The sequence below is a fragment of the Danio rerio genome, chromosome 16, assembly GCF_049306965.1.
Source record: "Danio rerio strain Tuebingen ecotype United States chromosome 16, GRCz12tu, whole genome shotgun sequence".
Taxonomy (NCBI): domain Eukaryota; kingdom Metazoa; phylum Chordata; class Actinopteri; order Cypriniformes; family Danionidae; genus Danio; species Danio rerio.
Genome location: NC_133191.1, coordinates 20,222,501 through 20,243,125, shown reverse-complemented (window position 1 = coordinate 20,243,125; position 20,625 = coordinate 20,222,501). Strand labels below are relative to the sequence as shown.

Sequence of the window (20,625 nt, the reverse complement as noted above, 5' to 3'; positions counted from 1 at the left end):
TTGGAGCAGTGTCCACTAAATCCTTTCAGAGGTGCACCCAGTGTTTAAACACAAACTTAATGAAAGCATTCATCTGTGCTTCTGACTGAGCCAAGCAAAGTTTGATGTACTGTTGTCGGTGTGTGCAGGAGGATTTTCCCCCGGGACACCAACAACAGGCGCTAAATCGATTTGGTAGTGTAGGGCGAATGTATGGTAAAGTTCAGATTTTTGAACTCGAGCGATTTGCCTGAAGCATGCGTTAAGCGCGTCAATTCGCGTCATTCGTGCTGCGCCATTCACGCGTATCGCACCACAGGATGTCTATTCGCACGTTTGCATTGACTTAACATGTAAGTCATGTTTTGATACGTTTATTTTGAGTTAAATATATATATATATATATATATATATATATATATATATATATATATATAATATAATAAATAGTATTATATTTATTATGATATAAAAAAATAATATTAATCATATTATACATATGTTTTTTTTTTCAAATTATAAGTTTTATTATTATTATTCAGAAAATGACATCTGGTTAAAACAACAATGATGTGGTTTGTTTTGAATTCACAACTGGTTTGTTCTACTAAATATTGATTTCTTAAGTCTTTCAGTCTAAAAATTTATCTAACCATGTTTTTTTTTTCTTTTATTTTGACCAATTGTCATTACAATACATATTAATCATTGTATTAAAAAAACTGCTCTAGATTAAAATGTTTAATCTGGCAGTAAACATCTTTTTTTCTGGCATTTTAAAAAAAATGAGTCTAATCATTTGCTATTTTTTTTCTGGCTTGAGCAATACATAATAACTCTGCATGTTCAGTCATTTCAGTCTTTTTTAATTGTGTATCAAGTCATTTTAAAAACTCCCAGTAGGTAGTCCCTACCAGAGATACCCCAATCTGTGGCATATTGCCAATCGGACCATCAAACTTTTATTGTGTAATTTGCAGAATGCTTCATTTGTTTACAGGTCTCAATGCTGCGGTACTCGCTTCTGGAAACAAATCTGTAGTATCATATGGCTTACGGAAGTGGAGTAAACATATCTTTTCTCCAAATCTCCAGGAGCATCTGTTTTGTCTGCACTTTATACTGTGCTGCTTCTTGTCCACTCTGTAATGTTTATCTCACTGGTAAATGGAGGCTTCAACCCACATGCGTGTTACTATAGAGTGGTTTGCGAATGGGGCCTGCGACTTGTTCTAAATCATCCATCCATCTCTCCTCCAACTCAAACGCAGCTGCATTTCATTCCATTGTGTGTTTACTTCCAGTTATTCATGAGACAGACAGTTGCTCTGTTCATCAGGCCTGATAATCTATGGAAGAGAGGGTGTTGGGTCTGTGCCCGCGCTCGTCTGTCACTCATTATGTGGATGTGGTGACCTACATGTCATCTCCTCCGCCAACCTCTGCGGTTGGGGTCAGGGAAGTCCGGACGCTGTCTGACCCCTTCTCTACAAACAGGACTCTCTTCACCCCTCTCGGTTCATCAAGTTTCTTCTAGTCAGTTGAAGGAAGTCATATGGGGTCGTGACTATCTTGCAACAAATACAGTGCTCTGCATAATTGAGTACACGCCATTTTGAAAAAGAATATTTTTTATAAATTTTTCGGTGAATATAGGCTATGTATTTTAATGCATTTAAACAAAACAGATATATTAAACAGATATATGTATAAAAATAATATTTAGTCACCAAACATATTTAGAAATTAAAAAATAATGCAATTAAATTCAATGCTAAATATTGCAAGTGTCATTGCTAAATATTGCAATGACAACCTACAAAATTTCAACTAATTTTTTTTGCTTCTCTTGATTTTTCCTCTTTTTCCTCTTTTTAAGATTTAAAAAAAAATGTTTTTCTTTAACATACAAAATTTGGGTGTACTAGATTTTGGGCAGTTATCGTAAGTTATTTGTAGATAAGCTCCAGATTTGGCTTCAGTACTGACTAATGTATATGCACAAAAATTATATTGTATAGCTTCCTATTAAAATATGATTTAAAAGATAGATTTGTGAAGGGTGTATTTATGCTGAGCACTGTAGCTTTAGACTCCGTGTCATCATGCAAGTGTATTTTAAAATGATCTCTTTTTAATAACTACATGAACATATGCTTTTACTAACACTTAAAGGGATAGTTGACCAAATACTAAACATTTCCTCACCATTTACAACCACTCAATTGGTTATGAACCAAACCATTAATTTAACTCTTTTGTTGAACACAAAACAACATTTTTTTGTCCAGATTGATGGAGTGAAATCTGGTAAAGAAGGGAGTAACCCGTAAAAAATTTGTATACTGTAACTCGTAATTTTTACATTCTATCTTGTTCTTTGACTATTTTATTTCAAACTCCCAGGAGACCCAGAAGTTCTGTAACTTAGTGAGGACATGCGCTAGGGCTTCCCTTAATATACCTAAAACATGGATTGCCATAAAAACCTTTTTAATGGTGAGGAAAAGTTCTTAATTTAAATTTCTTAATTTTCAAAATATCTTGTCAATGGAGGGGAAATAGTTAGTTTATAAATAACAAAATACAAAAATACTTTCAAAATTAAGTTCTATAACCTAAAGCTATGAATTGTTCTGTAGTTTTGTGTAATTTGATCAGCTTTTACAGTACAATGTAAAAAAGGCAGCTGTGGTTGCCAGAATTGTACTGTTAGAAACTTACAGCAAACTGATGTCACCTCACTGTCGCCACTGTTGCCATAAAGCATAAAGGTTGAGCCTTTATGTGTGTGTGTGTGTGTGTGTGTGTGTGTGTGTGTGTGTGTGTATGTATGTATATATATATATATATATATATATATATATATATATATATATATATATATATATATATATATATATTTCCAGTGAAAGCTTTATGTGACTATTTTCAATTTCATAAGACAATTATACATTTATAATGTCAATTAAATATTCAGTTACATAGCCTTAAGTATCCATTTGGTTGTTAAAACTTAAAGGGAGACAAAAGACAGTTTAAACCCAGGCGCCGTCATTAGCGACATTTCATTGAAAATACTGGGGTAAAATAAATTTTCATATTTTAAAGATATGCCACTTAAAAATATAGTTTAATGCAGAGCTTCTTGTTTGGTCTGATACCCACTTTAAATTGTATCAACAGCCAGGTAGTAAAGATTGCTGTTTTTTAAGAAAGCAGATCTTAAACGTGGCGGTTTTGTATAGGATAACAATTAACCGGAAGCCATAAGGCTGGCAGACTGTACTTAAAAGCCTGTGTTCAAATAACCCATACTGGGAAAATAAATTCATGAAAAAAAAAATCAAACAGTTCAGTTTTATGGTTAGCTCACCTGACCTAAGTTTAAAAGCAGATGCAACACTGTATCGGTATTGATGTAAACAGAAGTGCTGTGGAACATTTAGTTTTACTTCAAATTTAAATAAATAAGGCCGGTTGCTTTATGTTGTGTTAAAATGCTCTGCTATATATGGAGTTCCAAAGAAACGTTTGGGGGAAGGTTGTTTATTTAATCATTTATCATGACTCAGGGCTATTTTTATATTATTATTTATTTTTATTCACTTTTCACTGAACTTTAATGGTATTTTATTTATTAATTTTTATTTTTAAAAACAAGGCAAAGCAAGAAGCCTTTTTTCTTGATCAAAATAGAAAAAAAAATTAAGTAAAAAGCAAACAAATTGCATTCCTGTTTTTTTGTTTGTTTGTTTTTTAGCGAAGCAAAATGCTTTTTTTTGTTAGTTTTGCTTTGCTATGTGATGAAAGAAAAAACAAAATAATGTAAAACAAATCGAAGTAAAATGGATTTTGTTTTGTGCCGTTTTTTTATGTTACTTATGCATGGATGTTGTCAACAAAAACCAAACCATATTAGCATTTGTCAACACAGTTCTTTTAACCCAGCTTATTTATATTAGACTTTCAGTCTGATGTTTGTTTTTATGTTTGTTCCTCAGGAGAGGAAAGAAGCACAGTATTGTACTTAGAACACAGCTGTCTGTCAGAGTCCATGCCTGCATAGGTAAGTAACAAGATGCTTTTTTCCCTTTCCAATAAATTCAAAATGGTGAGAAAAAAAGTACTCAATCTTCACCCTTTTCGATGTTTGGCCTAGTCAGTAAATTTAGGCTGTATCAGATTGTTTAGGAATTACTTTCTCATTTGTTGCTTGTTGAATGACAGATGTGTAAATTATATGTAGCGAGGCCCTTGCTTGATTTTTACTGTGTGGTAAAGTTTTCCTGTTGCTAATAGGCCCTCACGCCGCAATGTTTATGATCTTGTTTAAATATGTTCCATGCTTGATTTCTCAATCAATAAAAAAACAGCTGATGCAGCAACTTTATATGAATGCCAGCACAGTGCTTCACACACGCACACTTATTTGCAGCACATAATGTCAAACATATAAGAGTTTAAAACAGTTTAAAATTTAATTCTGTTCAAATGTTTGCACTTACATGATCTTGTTACTGTAGTTACTGTTTATTTCTTGGCAGTCTCATTGTTTATCTCATGTCCCTAAACGCTGTTGACAGAATCAGGCTTCATTACCTCCATAAGCCTTATCCCAGATTAGCATCTGTGTCATTGTGTGGAAGCAGGACGGCTACGGTTATCTCTGTATCGCGAAGGATTAAGTGTCACAGACAGCACCCTCAAAACACATTAAAACCTTTTTCTGGAAGTGTAGTATGCGTGTAACTCACTTCAGGGGTTTATGTTACCTTAGTGGCTCATAGTCTCAAACAAAACACCCACCAGCTCTGTATAGACGGAGGGGACAGGAACATGAGGTTTGAAAGTTGGGTTTTACAAGTTACAAGGCTGCTGCAATAGACGGCTGGGTTTCCATTTATGCACCTTTTTGCCAAGTTGTGATAGCCAGTGTTGATGGGATGTTTCCATTTACCATTTTTTTTACTTTTTTATAAGCAAAATGTTTATGAATTTTAACTAGAAACCGTGGTCACACTTTATATTGGTGGTCTGTTTGTTTAATTAAGTTACATTGCATGCACATGCCAATTAATTCTCATTAGATTATAAGTAGACTGTTAGGTTGGGGTTAGTTTAAGTTGATGTACTCGTAAAGTTTCTTAGTTAAATATGTTAAAGGAGCAGTATCAACAGATATTAAGCAGACTCAAATGGACCATCAAAATAAAGTGTTACCAAAACCCTAAATCGTTTTTCCAAAAAAATAAAATAAAATAAATGAATAAATAAATAAATAAAAATAAAGAGGTTAAAATCAGTATGTTATTTACTATTTGAATTGAAATTTGTATTTTTAAACATTGTGTGATTTTATTGGTCATCTTTAAGTATAAAGAATAATAAGAAAACAAAAAAGATGATCATTATGGTTTTATTAAACATGAATTTGCAGAATTTTCTATGCTTTGAGAAAAAAAGGTAATGAACATAAATGACCATAAAAGTAAATACTAACAAAAAATAAATAATAATAATAAAAAATGTTTCAATATATATGTGAAGTGCAAATTTTACCTTAATAAGCTTAAAATACTGTTTTAAGTTTAAATATTTAAAATATTTTATTAGAATTAGTCAGTCAGTTACTATGACAATACTTGTATTTTTTCTTTTTCTTTCTTGTTATTTATATTTTAAGCAGCATGGCTTTAATTTAGTACTTTAGTTCTCTCATAAATTTCACTTTGAAGTTGCATTTTGATAGTTTCAGAAATATCATTGCATACTATTTAGGAGATATCCTGGAGTCAACCTGTATAACAGGGCTGCATGAAAAATATGACATTAAGTTGTTTTTTTCTGCAATAAATATTGCGATATGACTAATTTCACCAGATGACCTAAATAGCACTATTTGGTAAGAATTCAAGTACACAAGTTTAATAATCAAATGTAAATTAGCACTACATATAGGGCTGTGTGATTTGGGGAAAACATTTAATTGCAATTAATTAGCGATTTAATTTTGTAATCAAGATTCAGCTCAATAATCTGTAAGTTGTGGGAACAATTCTGTGACAGCTCTTACAAATGTTTTTGTTCTGTGTCTGTGATGTTGAAACCAAAATATTCCCATATTAATGAAGCAGTTTTTCTTTGATATTTATATATATATATATATATATATATATATATATATATATATATATATATATATATATATATATATATATATATATTTATTTTTTATTTTTTTTTATTTTTTGTCTATTAATGCTACTGAAGCGGTAGACGACATCATCCCATTTGTCAACGCTTTCCTGTTTGTTTTCTTTTTTTTTGTGGGCGTTTCGTATAGTTTGGTTGTGCAATTCTGATTGGGCAGAACGAAACTGTGCTCACGTAATTGGCTAATAGGACTATCACACACAAACAACAGTCATGCATTTGCTCTGGGCGGGGGAAATGAAATAATACAGATATATATTTCATATCGCTGCCTCTTGCATTAAACTAATCGTAATCGTAACTAAACTAATCGTTTCAAATTGTATTGCGAGCCCTAACTACATAGCATCTTCATTGTATGAATAATTAAATAAAATTATTTTATTAAAATTTCAAATGGTACAATTCCCTGTACCTAACTGCTTTAAACTCATACAACTCATCCTAAGCTCATACGGTCACAAGCCTTAAAAACATGTAAATGAAAAACATTTGCTCCTTTACAGTAAAAATCTCCAATGATTCCATGTTCTGATCTGTGGCTCCTGGTCAAAAATAATCTCAAATCAACATTTCAGATCATGCGTTGTGATATACACAATATCGATGCTAAAACGATATATTGTGCAGCCCTACTGCATAAGGACTTTTCCTGTTGAAATTTGGCAGTTCTTGAGTGAAATAATCAACAGTGTGCACCAGACTTTGTGCCGACAGTCAAATGTCTAAGTGATTCACTACCGTTGTCTACAGCAACTGGTAGTCGGTGTTTAAGACAAGTGTGTGTCTGCAGTGAGCAGTATAAACTTAGTGGTGTGTTGCTTCAGCCAAGCACACGTGGCTTGTATGCTTTTTCTCTTTCCAGACTGCAGGGGAAAATATAACCGTGAGCCTGCAAAAGTCATTAAGCTCAGAACTGTCAGATTTTAATTTGTAAGTTTCGCAAAAGTGTTATTTAAGGGTACCCAGAACAAAAATTGCCTCATGACAGAAGAGTAGTTATCTGTCACAGTCAACTAAAGAGTTGATTCCAGGCCTGCAGGCTAATATCTGAGAGCAGAGGCACCAGTGTTCACAGATGCTGTACGTGATATTAATAATATAAAGAATTGTCTTTTAGAAATGCAGATATGGCAGATGTAAATCGATTAAAAAAAATCTCAACAAAAATCTAATTATACATGTAAATCATTAAAAACACTTATAGCCTCACTACCATGGTAAAAGGTTGCCAAACTATATGGTTTTGTATGAAATACCATATATATATATATATATATATATATATATATATATATATATATATATATATATATATATATATACATACATACATATATATTAAAGACATTGTGTATAAAGGTAAATTCACAACAACGGATATGTCTTAATAATAATGCATGGTGAAATTATATGCATTGCTCCTTGGATACATGCAACATGTCTAGCTTAATATTGAAATAAAATTTGATATTAAAATTACACATTTCTTCCGTAGCACTATAGTTCCTGCGTGCTGCAGTAAATCCATGATAAATGTTGTCGATTTGTGGGTTGTAAAGGATCGTCAAGGCATAATGTTTCTCCTGTTGTCCTTGTCAGAGCTGTTGAGAATGTCAGCACTTTCATCTGGATTTCAATTAGATTAAATCACTGAGACATTTGTGGTTTGTATCTGAGAACATTTTGCTGAAGTCCAGTGTTTCTCCACAGATCTCACAACACTGTTTAGTAGTCGCATGATTAAGATCGATGACCAAGTAAACACATTGCTTCAAACTCAAAATGAGCTTCAAACAAGTGCTTTAAACAACAGAAACAACAGGCTTTATCAGTTAGGAAAATTGGTATTTCCAATATTGTGACCTCTAATAAAATCTACTCAGACCAGCCACAAAATTTCACAAAGCACATTTATTTAGTTACAGTCAGGACTCCTTGATACTATTTGCAGATTCTGCATGATTAATCAGTAAAGATTGCAATTTCGGTTTAAACAGTCACAGAATCTTATATCCTAAATGGCAATGATTAGTATGATCACAGTGGGCATTTCACAAGTTCACAAATATTATAAATAGAGAAAAAATTATGCATATTTAGTATGCTGTCCATGGAGAGGGCACTAAAATTAAAAACGCCTGTACCCGAAGTCCCCCACCCTCCTTCAGCCACCAAGGACAGTGATATATGCTAAGCTCTTCCTAGCTATCATTCATTACACTTCCCAAATCTCATACCTATCCGGGTCACAGCACCAGTTTTGTGAGCTCTCTTTATTCTGCTCTTCTCTGTTTTAATAACTCATTTCCTGGGAGTAATAGGTTTTCAGATTTGCTAAGCATGCACAGATGTAGAGAGGATGCAGAACCCCTTGTGCTTTCCACATGTTTAAATGTGATGAACAACCTCATAAACAACAATAAAGGACATGCAACTGATCCTTCGCTTGCTTTGTGGCATGTGGCTGTTTTTCACAAGAAGATGACAGTCTTTGTTTGAGTTTGGGTCGACCATGGTTCATTTTTGTGTACCATCATTGTATTATTGCGATATCGTTTATCAGTTGTGTATTTTTAAATGTCACTTCCTGTGTTGTCTTTCCTCTTGTAGCACTAGCAAGTGACATTTGTTTGTAAACTAATAGTGTTCTGCAGAGAGTCTGGATTCTTTTGGTACATAATGTGCTTGGTATCCTTATGAATGGGTCCCAAAGTGACGTATGATGGTTTTACAATTTTGGTACCGTCATTGCAATCTCAGTGCAATTCATAACTTTTTTTAATCAGTGGCTAAATGGTAAATTTTTTTTTTGATCTCATTTTTACATTTGGCACGATTTGCTCATCCCACTATGATGAGTAAAGTTAGGGGGTATGACTTTTTACAAATTAGCTGCTTTTCAGACAATATGTAAAATAGTTATGTTTTATTGTGAGATTGGGCTGGTACCTTTGACAGTTTAAACATAAATAAAATATACCTAATTAAAAAAAAAAAAAACATACCTAATTCAACTGAACCCCTCAGTGGAAATGGGCCATAATTCTAATTAAATATAAATAATTATATAGTTTATATAGGAAAATTGTGGTTTCTATTTTAAATAAAGAATCCTGATTGTCATTTCATTTGGATCATGCAGCTTTGCTGCGTGCTTGACGGATTGCAAAACAGTTTGGAAGCTCCGAAGCTCTTCTGCTAGGGGTATTTAAGTCCAAAAATAAAGTTGTTGAAATCCCTGGCAAGGCCTGAGAATGTGTTGAAAGAGATTTTACTCAGACACCTGCGTTTGAGTCGTTTTCCCTTTTGTTGGAAGCATTTCTCTCGCAATTTGCGAACCGTGAAAGAGGGCAGCAGCTTAGCACAAGTACCTGTAGTAGCAAACCCTTCCGAGAAGCTTCGGCTATCAACAGCTCCAAATGTTTGCTTGAAAACATGCTGTTGATTTATTTCTTGATAACATACTTTGAGTGACTATGTTGTTTGTCTCTGCAGAATCAATGTACCGTATCTACTGTATGATTTGAGCCCGTATGGAAACAGCAGATTGATAAGAGAACCACTATGCTCCGCAGATGTTGCTTTGCCTTTCTACAGCTTGTTGAATATTTTCCTGCCATTCTATCCTCTGTCCCGGGACCTGTCCTACACCACGCTGCATTCTTTGTAGCAATGATGGGATCGCTTTTCTGACCAGCTGCGTGCGTGTGTGATTGAAGGCCTATGTGGGTCAGAGGTGGGACCTGTGGGTGGGAGGTGAGGGCTGGGTAAGATTCTCTCTCAATCCCTAAGCGGATGACCTGAGATGACAGCTGCTTGTTTTCAGGATTAAATGGTCTCTAGGTTTTTTGTGTTAATGAAAGAGTGGGACAGATATAGCAGAAATGCTTGATGTCACACAAAAAAACTTTTTAAAAAATTTAAAGGCGGTATTTATGATGACTTTGTTACTGTTACTGTTAGTATAATTGATACATATACTTGATCACATAATTGTATTTTCAAAAAAAATTCATTTGAACAGTTATTTTATTTCAGTTACTAAGTCAACATTCAGAGGCTTTGTAGTATGATGATCCATGTTTGTAGCAATGATACAAAATCCATGTTGCAATGGAATGATTTTATATATTTTAAACCTAATTCAGTTCAATCATCTTAATTGTTTTAATCAACATTAACCAATGGGTCATATTGATTCAGTTACATACAATAAACATGGGACATGGTTTACAGTAAAGACAGTAAAGATAGTCTTTAGTAATGAACGTTACATTAGGTTTAATACTGTGAAATATCTTTAATTGGCTTTGTACTGTTACATGATCAAAAGTTGTTATCATTATAGTAAACAGTTGAATTTAGGAAAAATAAAAAATAGAAAAAACAGTAAATAAGTAAATAAAATGACAAAAACTATTAAAGAGCTCCTATTATGCATTAAAAAAGTCATATTTTGGTTTTGGGGTTCTGCCAACAACAGTCTGATATGCATTCAAGGTCAAAAAACAATTTTATTGTCTTATAATATGCATTTATTTTTACCCAATTGTCCCAACGGCTCCCATATGATTTGTTCAGCTATTTATTTGTTCCCAAACTTCTCCTTAGCGCAATCTGTGCTGATTGGTCTGATGGCCCAGTCTATTGCGATTGGTTGACTGCTTTTAGTGTGAGACAGAGAGAAAGACTCACCACAGCTTATCAACAATTTTAAAGTAATCAGAGTGCAAAGTGTATGTGTGGACCTAATGCAGGAGTGAATTAAAGCAATACAGTTTAACACCAACATATTACTCTATTCTTAACCATGATGACACATTTAGTATTAATCCACACAGCGGCAAAAGCTGAACTATTTTAAAACCTGATCACCGCATGTTTGGCGGAAAAGCTGACGTGGACTTAGCAACAACAAACAGCAGTAGATCAGGAGCTCACAAACACATTTAAATCTGTAAACAAAGCGGCACGTCACATTTTCAACATGTGTTTACAAAACACAACTAAATGCAAACGACCTTTAACAAATCTTGTGTTGTAAGCATGTACTGTAGATTGCTGAAGCACTTAGAAAAATATGGAAAACAGCACAAGGCTGGGGCTATAATGCTGAGGTATTTTTTGCAAAAATAAACTTCAACCTCTGACTTCACATGTCTTCATGACATGATTCAGCCAGGATCTGCTATAGTGTTTGTCGTCTTCTTTTTCTTCCTACAGTGTTTGTGGGTGGGACCGGGAGTTCCATTTTTTTCGGGTCTGCGCATGAAACAAATGAGCTAGGCTTGAGTTGCTGACACGGCTAAAGATTCATTACCTAGATGATTCATTTGAACCACTCGACTCTTTTATAGATTAAACAATAGTATTAAACATGGCACACTTTCAGATTTAAGGCTTAGCTGGATATTTCACTTTACTCTGAGCTGCGGTACACATTGCATGGAATGTCATTTTCAAAAACCCTTAATAGTGGCTCTTTAAGTAAAAGAGAACCTGAAAGTAAGATAATAATAATAATAATAATAATAATAATAATAAACCCTTATTTATTTTATTTATTATTTATTGCTAAAAAACATCTTTATGCATTAATTCAACATTTTCCTTTTTATGTAATATGCATAAATTTTTATTTATTCCTTTTTAATTTTTGACATCTGGAATCAACCTTTAGTACTTTATGTCTGTATTCTAATTGCAAGGCAACTGGCTACAGGCACTTTTTTTTAAAAGTAAGAACTTTTAAAAAATTAAAAGTATTTAATAGCATTTCTTCTGATAAATAGCGAAAACTAAATGTAATAAATAGAAAGACTACACTAACCATGATTCTGTACAAGCAATTCCACAAATCAAATAGGCACAGCTACAAAAAAAAATTGCTCAAACTATTTTTGTTTACCCCTATTCACTACCACGCTGTAAAAAAATTCTGTAATTACAAATTAAACTTCCTCTGTTGGTAAAATAAAAAAAAAGTTAAAGTTTTTTGTCATTCATGGGGTTTCTCTCATTAAAGTGATTAAGGAACATATTCTTGTTCCTTTGGGTTTTTTAATGATTTCCAATTGATTCCAAATTCTTGATCTCTAGAAATGTATGTAGGTCTGCGTTTTCAGAATGAGCCTATTTTGAAAAAATACCCAAAACCAACACAAATGAACAGTGTGTATACATTTATTTGTATAGAGAGATGCATGTGCTTCCCATGGACATTACCCGTCAGCAATAGCTTCAGTGATGTTTCTGTGATTGCACATTTGGGCTATTTTATCTCTAGTTTGATGAAAGGAATGAATTGAAAACCACTGTGCTGCCTCTGTTCATAGCAGGACTCTACACAGCACACCGCTATAAATCAAGCCACCAGAGTGAGCTGTCAACAGGCCTGATGACAAAAAAGCCATGAGAACTATTCTCCTGCACTTGTCTGGCCTCATTAGTGAAATCTGTTGCACTTGTGCATTTAAGCCTGATTTATATTTTCCATGTCCATACTGACCATTCCATTAAATGACAGAAGTTGTTGGCTGCTGCTGTGCCCAGTATGGTTTCTATGGCCTCCGTGTTTTGACTGTCTGTCATTATTATTATTACTGGAAGTTACATGTGTCAACAGTGGAAGCATGAGTCTAATAGCTTCTAGACAAGGGTTTTCAAAGTTTTTAATGGCAAGTACAAACTAATTTGATGTATTTCCCTTATGATAGATCTTTTCCTAATGGAAAGGTAACGTTATCATTTATAAAAAAGTAACATTGAGTGAGAAATGTGTGATATTATAAGGACAACAACATGAGTTATTTCCTAAAAAAAAACTGAATTTTATCATTTTAATTAAATAATTGTAATGGTAAAATCTTATAATGTGTCGATTTACATAAAATGAAAATTAGTTACTTTTTGTCTCCCATAATTTCTTTAGAGTTGCATGTGCATACACGCACAAACGCACACACGCAAGCATACACACATACATGCTCACTTGTACAACTCGATGTGGACTTTTCATATCATAGACGTTATGATTTTTATACTATACAAACTGTATTTTATCCTTCTAACATCTTAATCTAATGCTCACAGTAAACGTCATGTGGACCAAAGAGAGTAAATGTCCCTACATGGTCAACATTTACTAGTATTGCTATAATTAAATATAAACATATGTACTATGTACTGTAAGTAATACAAGGCATAAACTTGTGGTAAGCATCTAAATCAAAGGGTTGTGTTTTTTATCTATTTAACTTATTTTTAAAATGATCATGCTAATAATAGTGTAATTTGTGCAGAAATCTACATTACCCATGATGCTTTATGCAATCAAAACAGGAGTGGGGTTTAGATTATTGCATTATTGCATATATATATATATATATATATATATATATATATATATATATATATATATATATATATATATATATATATATATATATATATATATATATGTATATATATATATATATATATATATATATATATATACTGTATATGTGTGTGTGTGTATAAGGGGTGTCAAGATTAATTGTTTCTTCGGTGCACTGCAATGTAGATGACAATTCGGTATCGATTCAGTAATCGTCATTTATCTCATATGTGCTACAGTATGACGTGGTAGAATATTAGGGAAGTAAGCACGAGGGAAGTAAGCACGAGTAGTTAAAATGCAGAAAAGGTGTTTGCTGGACAGAAGCCCCTATTTTACTGCTATGGAGAAAATGAAAGTAAACTCCATTTCTCTCTGTCTCTCTCACTCTCTCACTATGACTCGTTTGATCTGCTGGCGTAATGTTTCCTCTCCTCTCTGCTGTTACAGCGATACTAGACACGAGCGAGTCTGCCGAGCGAGTTTTCTTCACAGCATCTATCATGGATCAGCTTTGATCGCCATGTCTATTTAGCACTATGACTTATCGGTGAACAGCGCCTGCATGTTATATCACAGCTCTTTCTGTTGAGTGTGTGACCAATCATAGGCCATCAACAACTCACTCTACAATGCTCAAAAGCCAAGCGGAATAATATTTATGTTTGTTTATTTGCGTTAAATGATCAGGTTGTTCTGTGCCTGTTCTTGAGTTATGTTTGATGCAGAATATATTCATTGAGCAGGTAAATTTAAAGGTACAGTTCATATGTCTGACTGCTTGTAATTAAAGGACAATATTTTATTATCACCTCACAACAAGAAGGTCGCTGCTTTGAACCCCGGCTGGGTCAGTTGGCTTTTCTGTGTAGAGTTATATATATTGTGCCATAATGCATTTTACAAAAGCACTAACTTATGGTTATGGTCTTGAATATCTCATGAAATTCATGGAATAATTAGGAGAAGTAGAGAAAAAAATATATTAATTTGCTTTTTGGCTTCTGACATGATGGAAATATGTTTCTGGCAACCATTTTTACTCTTCTTGGAAGCTGATCTCGTTGAAAAAGGTGTCCAGGGTGGATGATCTTCCAATTATTAATTACATAACAGTCATACATTGTTAATACACTCATCACATCCATAAAAAGAATATCTGGCCACATAACTGCCTTTGCAGCTTGCCAGCCTGGCATTTGTGACTCCATTCCAAATGTTTATTTTGAATTTTTTTTATTGTGTCTCATTTTAACTGAAGAATCGTGACACTGATACTTTTGGATCAGGGGAAATATGGATACTGACTGGAATTTTTCCTGCAGACTACGCCATGGTGGAATGAACTGTAAAGGCTGTCTTTGTAATTAATAAAATATGAAGCTAGAGTGACAGTCTGTGTCTTGGTTATCCATTAGTGATGATTTGACTTTCTGCCTGTTGTACCTCAATAGGGAATTCACTAAAATGAAATACACACACACACAGCAATAACAGTGTTTGTTAGAACATGCTGTGCACATATTTTAGCACCTGGTTTAGCAGAATTATGCATATAATTAGTTAATTTGATTGAATTTTCATGGATACAAATTGCTTGTATTTTGATAGACTGGGACGATTATTTTAAATAAAATTCATTTGAATGTTTTTTCAGTATTATTTTTTCAGGATGGCTGCACTAAGTTAAGAATACAAGTAAGTGTTACAAGTTACAATGTAAGTAAGTGGCTGATTAATTGAGAAGAACATAGTAAATATTCTAGTCAGCTAAACACTGTGCATCTTGCATGAATTAAGCACAATGTCTTTTTTAATAGTTAATAAACATTAGTGTGTATTCTACAAGCCATAAATACCACATAAATGTCTGAAACCAAAAATAAATGTTATTTTTTTGGATGTTCAAAATTGGATGTTTGTTGGATGTTTTGGATGGTCTCCCCTGTGTTCGCATGGCTTTTGTTGAAATATTTAATCAATTCAATGAGTGTTCAATAAAAAAGGTCAGGAGAAATTTTCCTGCAATGTCAAAAGTCTTAGTAATTTATTGCATACAAATGATTAACTCGATTAAAAAAATTCTGGTATCCTCAATGCAATGCAAAAGTTACATCCAGGAGGTGCGCAACAGTTTTCATTTCCTGACTTCAACTTATATAGGCAGCTGATATTTTGAGGTGGAGTTTAGTGAAATTTGACACTTGTCAATCATTCTCCAGTCCTCCATTGGTCACACTCATACATACGTCCTCTTTTCTACATATTCTCTGCACAACATTTAAAGCCTAAGCCTTTTTCAACTGCACATATTCTGTGTTCAGTTTTTAACACATTTCTGCAGACAGGAAGTTTAGCTGCAGAGCTCAAATTAATATTAGGCAATCAGGCATTGGCATTTCTATAGCTTCATCTGCAAAAATGCTTCATTTGTATGCAAAGCAAATCACACTCAACAGAAGTTCAGTTAATTCCTTTTTCCAAACACTTTCCTCCGGTTTTCCCCATAGTCCAAAGACATGCAGTGTAGGTGAATTGAATAAACGAAATAAGCCATAGTATATGTGTGTGAATGAGTGTGTATGGATGTTTCCCAGTAATAGGTTGCAGCTGGAAGGGCATCCGCTGTGTATAACATATGCTGGATAAGTTGGCGGTTCATTCTGCTGTGGCGACCCCTGATCTATAAAGGGACTAAGCCAAAAGAAAATGTATTAATGAATGTTTGAAAACACGGATAAATCATTTTATGTCAAGCACCACACATCTCTCTCTCTCTGGCTCAGTGCCAGCCATTGGGGGTAAGCAGATTTGAATTAAGCAGCAGATGAGTATTAAGATTAATGCTAATTCAATCCTTGATTTATCAATAATGACCCTAATTTAAGCAGATAAGAGGTGTAGATGAAGTGTAAAAGTGGCTAACAGTGCTAAACAGTGCTACTTCAGCAACTTTAGCATCTGGCTGAACTAGATTATGGGTGGTGAGCACTGAAATACTTCACAGGAAAGTGTCTTAGTGCTATCAAAAAAAGTTTCTTTTTCTCTGTTTTTCTCATGCATTTGTCTACCTTTTCTTCAAATTGCAACCATGTGATTGTCCAAATTTAAACGGGACTTCCTGACTGCGGTGGCGTAAAGGTCCAAGTGTTAAACATCAGAGGAAGCTGCGTATAAATAATCTGTTTATTCATTAACATGAATGATGAGTCTTTTAGGCCCTTATATGTAATGTCTGTCATTTAGTGCATCTGCGGAGAACCTCAGCGGTCCATGGCAGTGAGATTTAGCGGTGTGGTAATGTACACAACATAGCTCATGGTTGCTGCAGCAGTCGTGAAAAGCACCAATCACCATCAGATGGCTAATTTTCAGAGCCCAGAAACCCCCGCGCTGCCTGCGAGTAAACCGTGGCTTTCCGACAGGGCATAATCCAGATGCCTTAATCATAGTCATTTACTCGCACAAACATTTGGCTGCGGAGGAGATGCTTGTTGGGCTGATGGAAAGCTTGAGCTCTTGTGCTTTTCGACTTTTTTTTTCTGACAGATGAGCTAATGTTTTATAAAGGTTTAGAGGGTCGGTGTAGATCTTGACGCTGATTTGCTATAATCAACATGTCTGGGAGTTGTGGCCGTATAATGTGAAAACAAGGCCAGACTCCTGATTAAACTCAAGCATGCCAACGTGTGGTCCCAATAAAACCCACTCTACATTTATTACCATTAGCCCTGACTGCAAATAAAAGCATAATGAATTTTCAAACATGTGAAATAAATCTGAAATAATGGTCTCGCTGAGGGTTCTGGAGGCATTAGTAATGAGCAGAACCCTAAACAGGCCTGATTGTGAGGTGACTTGGGCAGCAAGGTTTTTACCAGTGAACTCTCCCCATTCCCCACCCAAGAGTAATATTTAAAAAGCGCATTGTGGTTATGGCCAAATTAAAGACATACAAGTTAATGGAGGTTGGAACTGTTTACTTGGTTTTGTGAGTTTCCGGATATAATTACTAAATTATGTCTGGTTTGTATAAGGTACAGAATTATGGTTGGTAAGTTGGTAAGTGCTTTATTGGGAGGCAAATGTGTAATGTATTGCTTGATACAGTGCTTGAGCTCATTTGTGCTGTTTAATAGCACTTTTTTTCTTCTACCTCAATATTTTCAGACATAAAAACATGAAAAGATATGAAAAAGCACATTTACAATTTTTAAGTTATAAACTGAGCCGAAATTATTTATACCAGTAATTTTATTACCAGTTTAAACACACCTCTTTTCTATTTAAGCTTTTTCTAATTTATCAATTTATGTGTGACTGTTTTTAAATACAGTGATTATATTTTAGAAATCATATTTGTGTTTCTTTTGTTTATTGGCTTGCTTTGACATTTTTTGCTTTGTGCCATCTTTTTGATTGTGTTTATCCTGGGCTGTAATGTTTTGTGTTTAATATTGCTTTGGTTTGTGCCATTTGCTCTTTGTTTGCTTCTATGGTTTTTGCTTTGTGCCATTTTTTTTGTTTGTTTTCACTTGTGCAGTGCCTTTTGTTTTGTTTTTATTACATTTTGTTGTGTATTTTTGTTTATTTTTTCCTGTTATGTATTGTTTTGTGCAGCTTCCTTTGTTTTTTTGTTTAGTTTTTCTTTTTCTGCCGTTTGCTCTTCGATTTTAGTTATGCTTACTTTTACAATTTTTTTTTGTGCTGTGGCATTTTTTTGGTTTTCATTTGTGCAGTGTATATATATATATATATATATATATATATATATATATATATATATATATATATATATATATATATATATATATATATATATATATATATATATTTTTTTTTTTTAGTTTTGTTATTTCTTTAGTGAATCAAAATCTTAATTGACAAAGTGCAGACAGCAAATTCAACCAAATGGTACATGCTATAAATAGCCACACATCTATTTCGTGAACTCCTCTTTGTGTTCATATTGAAACATTGAGAACTAGTTATCAGTGCTTACGTCTTGCCTACAGTTACATTTATTACACAGATTGAGATAATTTAAACTCTTTTTTGCACTGTTTTTGCATGTCCTCATATGGCTACTAGTCTGAACATCTTTCTCACCGAGGTCAGACGGTCAAGAAATGACCCAGGAACATCAGAAGTTATGCCAAAGCGTAGCAGCTTAAACCTACCCCTGACAAGCTCTTAGATATTTTTGTCTGTTATGGAAACAGCAGCTTTCACTTGATCCGTTTAGATTTACAGTGTGCTTTGAGCTGTGATGTATGATCCTTTAAAATTTTACATGATTAATTTGTCACTTTTGGCTTTTTTGTGCTTTGAAAGACTGCGTGTGAGGAGACTTTCAGAGTTGTAAATTTTCGATAATTCCTACTGCCCTTCCAAGCAGTAAACAATGTTAGAGCTTAAAAAAAGCGGGGCCTAAACTGAGTTCACCACTCTTGAGCCAGTCATTGCGCTAACTGCTTTTTAATTATGGTTCATTTCTCTGGATAGCTTTCCTTTGCTATTTTCATTTTCAATTTGTCATTCCAGAATTGTCATAAAAACGTGGCTATGTTGAGTCTTGAGTCTGCAGAATCTGTCTTCGAGTGTAAATTTTCCAGAGCTCAGACCTTATTAGTCTAAGCACTCAAGCAAGTCCAGCTCTCCGACCTCTAATGTTTTTTACTTGTATTGAAACAACATGTTATTCCATATCTTTCCCAGAGTCCTCCTCACAATGATGTGCAAATATAAAGTTATGAACTTGCAGATAGCTGTCCACGGTTTCAAATCAGCAGGAAACAGTAGTCGCCATGGACAGCTGTCTCCTGGAGCCATAATCAGTGATATAAATTCTGTAGTAATGTTTCCTCCAGCCAGATGTTGAGCGTGAGCTCCGAACAGATAATGAAAGACATTCATATTCAATCTTTTACTAATTATTTTTTTTATCGCAGTCAGATTTGCATCTTTGGCATTGTCAACAACTCAAAAGTTAGGATAGGCATGTAAAGTAAATACAGAAGCCTCATAACAGTGGAATCCTGTGTTCTGACAGCCTGTGTCACAAAAAAAGTATTTACATCCAACAGCTGATGAAGTCAACTCTGACCCAACTCTGAACTCCCACTGTACGAACATGAATGAATTGTTTCACTAATTGAAGTAATTTACAAGTAAGTACACATACGTCTTTAAAGAACGCATTATCCATGAGCTATTGTTTATTGCTAACTGCTATCTGATAAACATCTTTAAAAGAGCCGATTTTAAATTATGAACCAGGGAAACATCTGCTGAATATCATTCTAGCAACTGACAGAGAACTTTATTGCAAATGAGAAAATGCTCTAAAAATTACGTTTTCCAGATGTAAACACACCGGGTAGACATCTGGGTGCAGTGCATGTGGGATTAGGGTTGTAAATACAGTATATATAATATATTTTTCATTGAAATGGATGGACGGCGTGACATAAGTATATGTGTGTGGGAGTGCACAGAATATACACTGAGTTGTGCTCTCATATCTTGTGTTTGATATTTCAACAGTAACCCACATGTATTATTCAATCCCCGTCCTTCCTTTAAAAATGTAAAAAGCCCACACTCATTATGGCTACTAAGCCAACCAATTACAGAGTTGTGCTATGCGTTGCTGCAAGTGGTATTTGCACTTTTTGAGAGGTGCGAGTCAGCGTTGGCATCAGCCACAAGAGGGCTGCGCCAAACCGGTTTCCCCCACAGTCCAAAATCATGCGGTACATGTGAATTGGGTGGACTAAACTGTCTGCAGTGTTTGAGTGTGAATGAGTGTGAATGGATGTTTCCCAGATATGGGTTGCAGCTGAAGGGCAGCCACTGCGTAAAACATTTGCTGGGTAAGTTGGCGGTTCATTCTGCTGTGGCGACCCCAGATTAATAAAGGGACTAAGCCGAAAAGAAAATGACTGATTAAATGAATAATGACAATAAATAATATTTTATTAGATATTTTTCAAGACACTTCTATAGAGCCTAATGTAACTTTTAAAGGCTTAACTATAATTAGGTTA

The 20,625-nt window shown here is 34.2% G+C and overlaps 2 protein-coding genes across 11 annotated transcripts in view; both read left to right on the top strand.

Moving 5' to 3' along the window:
- The window catches only part of LOC141378071 (uncharacterized), a 502,199-nt gene that overhangs the window by 6,410 nt on the left and 475,164 nt on the right, over positions 1–20,625 (top strand). The window lies entirely within an intron of this gene.
- The window catches only part of fhod3b (formin homology 2 domain containing 3b), a 352,315-nt gene that overhangs the window by 59,205 nt on the left and 272,485 nt on the right, over positions 1–20,625 (top strand). For all 10 annotated transcript variants that reach the window (XM_073925424.1, XM_021466894.3, XM_073925423.1 and 7 more), the window contains exon 3: positions 3,984–4,048. In XM_073925424.1, coding sequence (XP_073781525.1) covers positions 3,984–4,048 — 65 coding nt within the window. The remainder of the gene's footprint in view (positions 1–3,983; positions 4,049–20,625) is intronic.